We start from the raw sequence: 7111 nt of genomic DNA, 5'->3' as shown, positions 1-7111 counted from the left end.
ACCTTATTATTGAATCGAATCTTTTAACTAGTAACGCTAACCCGTAACGTTACCGCCCCCTGCTGGACGGGAGGTAGCGCATTCGTCAGTTCATGCTGTTGCTAGGCGACAAGGCACCACAGTGTAGCTCATCAAATGTATGGCAGATAGTAGTATTTCCCGCTCTGGTCGTGATACGTGTAGTTTAATACCTACCTAAAAGTTTTCCTTTTCTCCGAGATACGTGGATTATACATGCAAACAGGATGACTGCTGCATCCTATAAATTTGATTTTCGACAGAGAGATGCCACCAAATGTTTCCCAGCCCGGACAATTCTCCGTGGAGGGAAAGAAGGCGAGTAAAGTTAAGCCCTTCAGTAAGCCTGATGTGGATACAAGATAATAACTAGGCAACATACTCGAAATGATCAACGACAAGGGCACTAACAAAATATACAGGATGTTATTGATGTAGGCTAATAAAGTAGATAATCTAAAAATATATTTTATATCACAATATTTCGCCAAACGATTGATACATCTGGAGATGGCTGGACATTTAGCATGTTAAGGTGCTTATTGTAACATACACAGCAAATTAAACATTATTTAGTCAAGCCAACTGATCACACTAATGAAAAGTGCCCATGATATCCAGGTCCAATTGTATTTTATTTTTATTTTGTCTGGTCAAACATATATTTAAGCACAATGACATCAAAGCGTCATGATTGACATCAAAGGTTTATTTTGTACATACTGACCAATCATTTAATCTGCTGCAAGGAAATGGTTTGATTTAGAGACTTTTTGAGGAGACAGACTAATGATACTTATAATGATTTGTATATTATGTGGCTATAGACTTTGTGTGATAAATAGCCTTTTTGCCAGTATGTTTCCATGTAGTTTATTGAATATTTATCATATACAGTATACTCAGTCAGGCAGTAATGAATAAATGATAAGATTATTAATGTATGAACAGGGATACTGCACAAACAAGCATCATGACCATTGCAACATTCAACAATATGACTTGAGGGTGAACAGTTTCCATGTTAGATGTCGGACACATTTGTCAACAGTACAGTAACAATACATTTATTTTCTTTTATTGCTTTTATTTGATCTGATTGATCTGGTGACATGCATTCTTAACTCTGCTGATAATTGGATTTTTAATGATTTTATTGGCTGTATACATTTTTAAACCTGCAACGAATACCTGCTGACATGATTGTATTCTCTTTGGCTTACCTTGCAGGTGCTGGTCATTGGCTTGTGGCTTACAGAAATGCAGAGGACCATAAATACATGAATGTGCACAGAAGATTAAAAGAGCATTATAAAGAATGCGAGAGCAGCAGGGCGGTTGATACTCCTCATGATAATACATTAGACGGGCCCTTCCTGGTAAGCCACTGAAATCTACTTATATGATAATTGCCTATTGGACAAAAGATAGCAAAGCAATTAAAATTTTAAACTTTCTTTTGTAGCTTCGATTACATTGTGTTGATAAGCCGTCCGAGCTGTGCTCAGTAGACATCAGTGAGCAGAAACTGAACTCCGTAAGAATCACTTTTAACATTTTCGTCAAAATAATTTGTTAGCTTTTCAGTGGAAATGATTATAGATTATTCTGTCTTCCTGACTGCATACAGGTGAAGTCAGAAGATTTCAAGGTGTTTGATAATGTTGCTTACATCGATGCATCTATCAACTTCCTCTCCTTAGGTGATTATTCTTAGAAATACACATTTACTTTACATTTATTTATATCAAATTTACTAGAGGAAAGTTTTATGCATCAGAGGTTTCAGAAATGTCTTGTTTTTTCTCTTTAGGGTCTTTCAGCAGTTTTGTGTCTTTAAGAGAACTCAATCTGTCTTTAAATGGGCTCTGCAACATGACGTTTGATGCTGCTGACTTCCCTAATCTTGAGGTAAGATAACCGACTTTGACAGACTTAATGACACGGAAAAAATAAACAACTTAATTTGACTTGTTTAGTTTTCCAACTGCTCCCTCTTTGTTCCTTTCTCCTCCACTTTACATCTACAGTTCTTTCATCGTGGAGCTATAACCTTTCTTCTTCTTCCTTTCCTCTTTTGTCTCCTCAGTGTGGTTATATGTATCAAAACAGTTTATTTCAATCCCCACAGGCAATGGATTTGTCCTACAACAGGCTGTCGGCTGATGACATTTTTTCCATCGGGTGGCTTCCGTGTCTAAAAATCCTCCATCTGACTGGAAATCAGCTTCACCATCTTCCACCTAATCTTGGTTCTTCAAAGCACGACGCCACTCAATTGTTAGTTTTCCACAAAGGAGCAGTATATGAGTGTCTAAGTGCAGAGCTTTCATTTTATTTGTAGTATTACTGCTAATGAAAAAATGCTTTGAGAAGGCACATTTTATCTGGTCAACTCACACGCTCAGCATAAAAGTGCATACATTTGCACTTCTCTGCTAATAGTTTCAGCCTTTTGTCCATCTACTTTAATGTAAATTGGTGCTAAAATCAACTAAATGAATCCACTTATCTTTTTAAACTATTTGTTCATTTGTACTGGAAAAAAATGGCCAGAACACAAGTAGATAATTGATTGAACTATTGAACCCAGCTCAAGCACTGACATTAGAAAGTGAGGGAATGGGGAAAAGCCTTCCTTCCATAAAAAAAAAAGAATTAAAAGAAAAAAAAAACATTGAAATGAATCATAGACCATCTGCAAGAATTAAAGATAACTACAATGCAGCACATGAAAAATGATTCTTTTACTAGAGTAAGGCAGTGTATTCTTAGGTTGGCTGCGCATATAATACATTATCTTTCTTGCAAAAATATTGCCAAGTCTTTATGGTTACAGTTCATAAATATAAATGAAGAGTCAAATTTCCAAACTTTTTTTACCAACAATGATCATGTGAACATCACACATACTGTATATGTTTCATAATGATATGTCAAACTAGGTATGTCAGTCATCATTTGGTAAGCCATGTCCTCAAGTATTAATCATGTTTATCAGTATACTAAATCAGTGCGTTGGTTATAAATTCAATACAAGCTGAAGATGCAATTTAAAATTTTCAAACTGACCAAAAGAGGGTGCACTAATGTTCAAAATTCACACTGATGCATCTGGTGAGATAACGACGTTCAATACACCTGCTCTACAGCTAAAATGGTGTTACCATAACTTTACAATTATGGCATTCATTCTGTGTGTATTTATGATGCTGGTAAATTGTACTGTTTTTTTTTGTGTAGGCCGACTAAAGAAGAAGTCACACAGTTCAAAGCTCTTGAAGTCCTGATGCTTGATGATAACAAGTTGTCTTCTGGGGTCTTGTACAGTCTTGCAAACCTTAAGAGGTCATGACATGGTTTCAAGTTTTCTATTTATAGTATCTTAAACCAGATCTGTATTTTACATTGGACAACAAACTCATGAAGAATTCTTAATTGTCAATTACAGGCTAAAACACTTAAATCTACAGGGGAACTGCATCTCTGAAGTACCTTATCTGCACCTAACGGCCTGTTCAGACCCTACACAGGCTTCTATTGAAGAGCAAGCAGAAGAAGAGGGACATGGTAAATGCTTTATATGTACTGCATATCTTTACAATGGACCTGCATGTCAGAGTTCATCCTCAGAAAAATACTGATATAGTCTTTTTCTTACTGTCAATCCAGCCCACCCTGAACCAAACCTGAACCATGATGAGAATTTCAAGAGAGTCTTGCAGGTAATTAGGTGGACTTTAGTCTTTATTTTTTTTTAGGTGTTTCATTACTGTGTTTCTGTAATCTACATTATATATGCTCTGCTGCACATACTTTTTAATTATCCCACTGAGGATGAATACGGTTTTTAAACTTGTCCTCACTAGATGTCTCAAAAGGAAAACTTTGAAGAGTACTGCAAAGGATCCAGTTTGCCACTACCAGAGCTTCAGTCCCTCAATTTAGCTAACAACAAGGTGTGTTGGCAATTTTGATAATAATTTTAATAATCACTGCTAAAAATACAACTTTTCTTGACCCTCCACCAGTGAATTATCAATGTGGTTCATCCACATCCAATGCAATTTTGCACATCAATGTACCACATACACCCACCTGATAACAGGAAAAGCCAGAAACACGAGAGGCACTATATCTTGTTCCACAAGAAAAGTAATCTATTTTATGAAATGCCCACATGGTTAACACATGGTAGGGAAAACACAAAGAACACTAAAAACCAGGATAGCAGAGCACAGGAGCAGCACCCAAACCCAGTACCAGCGGAAACTGCTGGCAGAGCATTTCAGAGAGTCAAATCAACCAGTGCCCTCTCTCAGATACTTTGGCATCAAGCATGTTAGATCTCCAAAAAGAGGAGGTGATTTAGATACCCTCCTATTCCAAATACTCCAAATGGAGAGTTTTTCATATTTTCACTGTGAAGACTCATTCAGGCCTCAAGGCCTGAATGAATCAAGAGTATGAGATCTATATATATACATATATGTATATATTTGTATATTTCTAGACCCTGACACAAAAAGTGGAAAAAAAGATAAATTCAGATACCGAAAGGTGCGTCACTTTCCTTATTGTAATTTGATTTAATTAGCTGTTTATAGTGTTGAGACCCAATTTCTGTAGAAGAATTTTAAGGTTTTTCCTCACTTAATATATTTTTGAACATAGGTGATGAAGATTCTGATATTCTGAGTGATAAATCTGACATATATTATGTATGTTATTATGAAGTACAGCTTTTGTATTACTGCTTTTTCTAGTTCTTTATTAAATATTAAAATGTTTATCCACCGGGGCGGTTTGGATGCTTAAACACACCTGCTATCATAGAGCCGGCCTTTTGGTTTTCATGAATATGGATGTGATTTCCATTTTTTAAAGATTCTGAGTAGGACCGAAAACATTGTCATTATTAAACTTTTGTGGCTTGCAGGCATTACCTTTTTTTAATTGATGCTGTGTTCCCCTAATTACTCTCCTTCAGTTAAAAAATAAATCAGCTATGATCCTTTTTGATAAATGACGTGTCTCATCAGTGTTTTGTCATCAGATTGCAAAGGAAGAAGCGCTGTTGGCTGTGGTTCTTTTCCCGATGCTTCGAGAAATTGATATTCACTGCAACCCTCTGACTACAAAAAGAAGCGGTAACCCTCTTCTTTTTTCTCATCATTATTTTTATTGAAGATGACTTCTAAGGCTCAAATCGCCTTTACGTTTTTCTTTCCGCACAGGAGACCCTCCTTTACTAACCCATTACCTCAAAGAGAGACGGGGGATAACAATAAAGCGCAAAAAGACATCAGAAGTTGTTAAGCTCCCTCTGAAAGTGTCTACTGATCCAAAGTGGAAGGTTTGATGTGTTCTGCATTGTTCAGTGTTGATAATCTAATCTCCAAATTTCACCAACACATACAGTGACTGCTATCATTTAGAATCCCTGACATAAAAACTTGTTTGACTACACTACTACTACAAAAATTGTGTAAAAGTAATTAAAAAATAAAAAATTCAAGAGTTGTAGCATTAGAAACACATGGGTTAACATGGGGTTAACACGCATGTAAGTTAAAACATGTAATTCAACATAGATGGATAATTATCTTGATAAACAAAATAAGTTCATCTTTTTTGACATCTAGGTATTGCAGGTGAAGGAAAGGATCCTTAAGGTGTCAAAGAGGGCACTGATGAGGGATGCACCATGTCCTAATCAAACTCAGGCAGAGGAAGGATCTGAAGGCAAGAATAACGGAGATGAAACCCTCAGAGAAAATACAGAGCACTTCTTTGTGACTCAGGTATGGACAGTTTTTCTGATCCTCACATTTCAAGGATTCAAGGGTCTTCTCGGGTTAGGGGATATAAATTATTTTCTGCCTAGGCATGTTCTTTGAATCCATTTTTACTGTTGTTTCATTGTCAGGCATCAGACATTCCTGAATATGAGTGTGAACTTCAATCAGATGAGGAAGAAACTGCCGAGAGTGAGAAGAGAAATGAGAATGATGCTATTTCTGAAAAATTCAGATGCTGCAAAATGTTGATGGCTGCAAAACCAAATCCTGATGTGGTGGAAACCATCGGTTAGGACTGTAGTTTCACCTGCAGCTATTTATTTCTGTAGAGTTTCTTTGAGCCCTAAAACGTTCGGCGCCATAGTGAAGGGGAATATTCATGTTTCATGTTTTTTTCCCCCTTCAACAGGAATTCAGACAGCTGTTCGAATGCTGGAACACACACTGAAGAATCTTAATGTTTACAGAGACTCAAAACCAAAACTTGATAGCATCCAGACACCGTACAGAGAGAGAGAGAAAAGGGTTTGATATTGTGCTGCACAAAATTCCTTCACACTCACAACTGCAAAGACGTTTGTCGCCTGAATGTTATGACTTTAAAATAATAACTTTTCTGCAAACAGGTCAAGGAACTGCCACCTCGGAGAACAATAAAGCAGCCGACTGAAAGGGTCGATGAAATGATCAAGGAAATCAAAGGGAGCAAAACGATAAAGGAAGCCCCCTTAAGTATGCTCATTTCAGATACAAAAAATGTCATCAATCTTTACTTTTCATGACATTTCACATCTTATACTTTGTTTTCTGTGCAGATATTGTCATACATGGCACAAGAGTTAACAAGCAAGAACAAAAGGAAGGTCTTCTGCTGCTGAAGGATATAAAGACAAAGTACAAGATGGTCCATGAGAGAACAATGGAACAAGAAGCCAGAATGGAGTCTGATAGAAACACTGAGCAACACAGCGTTGAACCTGTGCAGAATTAATATGAAAGAGTCCATGATGACGTACAGTTAGTCTGAGTATCCAAAAGAAAACCAAACATACAGTATGTCAGAAATAAAAACAAAGTTGTGGTTGGTGAATCCTGCATATTGTTGTTTATTTTACTGAACAGCCAACACAGATTGTTTCCTTATGGCCGACATGAAACTGTGTTTAAGGGGAAACTTTATTTGGAACTTAGACAAAGCTGTCAGTGTGATGAGGGCTGGATTAATCCGCCAGGGGGCCCAAAACCACAAAAAATGAGCTGTGGTTCCCACTAGGCCCACATTTCTGCCTCTT

The 7111-nt window shown here is 36.9% G+C and overlaps 1 protein-coding gene across 1 annotated transcript; it reads left to right on the top strand.

Annotated features, from left to right (window-relative positions):
* Positions 1–239: 239 nt before the first annotated feature.
* Positions 240–6901, top strand: xrra1 (X-ray radiation resistance associated 1). Its single transcript, XM_053331083.1, has 17 exons — positions 240–336; positions 1249–1397; positions 1484–1555; positions 1649–1721; positions 1832–1929; positions 2150–2298; positions 3262–3366; positions 3470–3588; positions 3691–3743; positions 3888–3977; positions 5075–5168; positions 5256–5374; positions 5664–5822; positions 5948–6107; positions 6229–6344; positions 6446–6551; positions 6635–6901. The coding sequence occupies exons 1-17, from the start codon at positions 246–248 to the stop codon at positions 6808–6810; spliced, it is 1929 nt and encodes a 642-aa protein (XP_053187058.1). The 5' UTR covers positions 240–245; the 3' UTR covers positions 6811–6901.
* The last annotated feature ends 210 nt before the right edge of the window (positions 6902–7111 follow it).

This window comes from Scomber japonicus, chromosome 13, assembly GCF_027409825.1.
Source record: "Scomber japonicus isolate fScoJap1 chromosome 13, fScoJap1.pri, whole genome shotgun sequence".
Lineage (NCBI taxonomy): Eukaryota > Metazoa > Chordata > Actinopteri > Scombriformes > Scombridae > Scomber > Scomber japonicus.
Note: the sequence above shows the minus strand (reverse complement) of the source record. Positions and strands in the feature narration are given on the sequence as shown.

Excerpts from the sequence above, each read along its gene's own strand:
- xrra1 (XM_053331083.1), top strand. The coding sequence starts at position 246 with ATGACTGCTGCATCCTATAAATTTGATTTTCGACAGAGAGATGCCACC. Across the intron at positions 5,169-5,255 it reads TCTGACTACAAAAAGAAGCG|GAGACCCTCCTTTACTAACC; the intron begins GTAACCCTCTTC and ends CTTTCCGCACAG. Across the intron at positions 5,823-5,947 it reads AGCACTTCTTTGTGACTCAG|GCATCAGACATTCCTGAATA; the intron begins GTATGGACAGTT and ends TTTCATTGTCAG.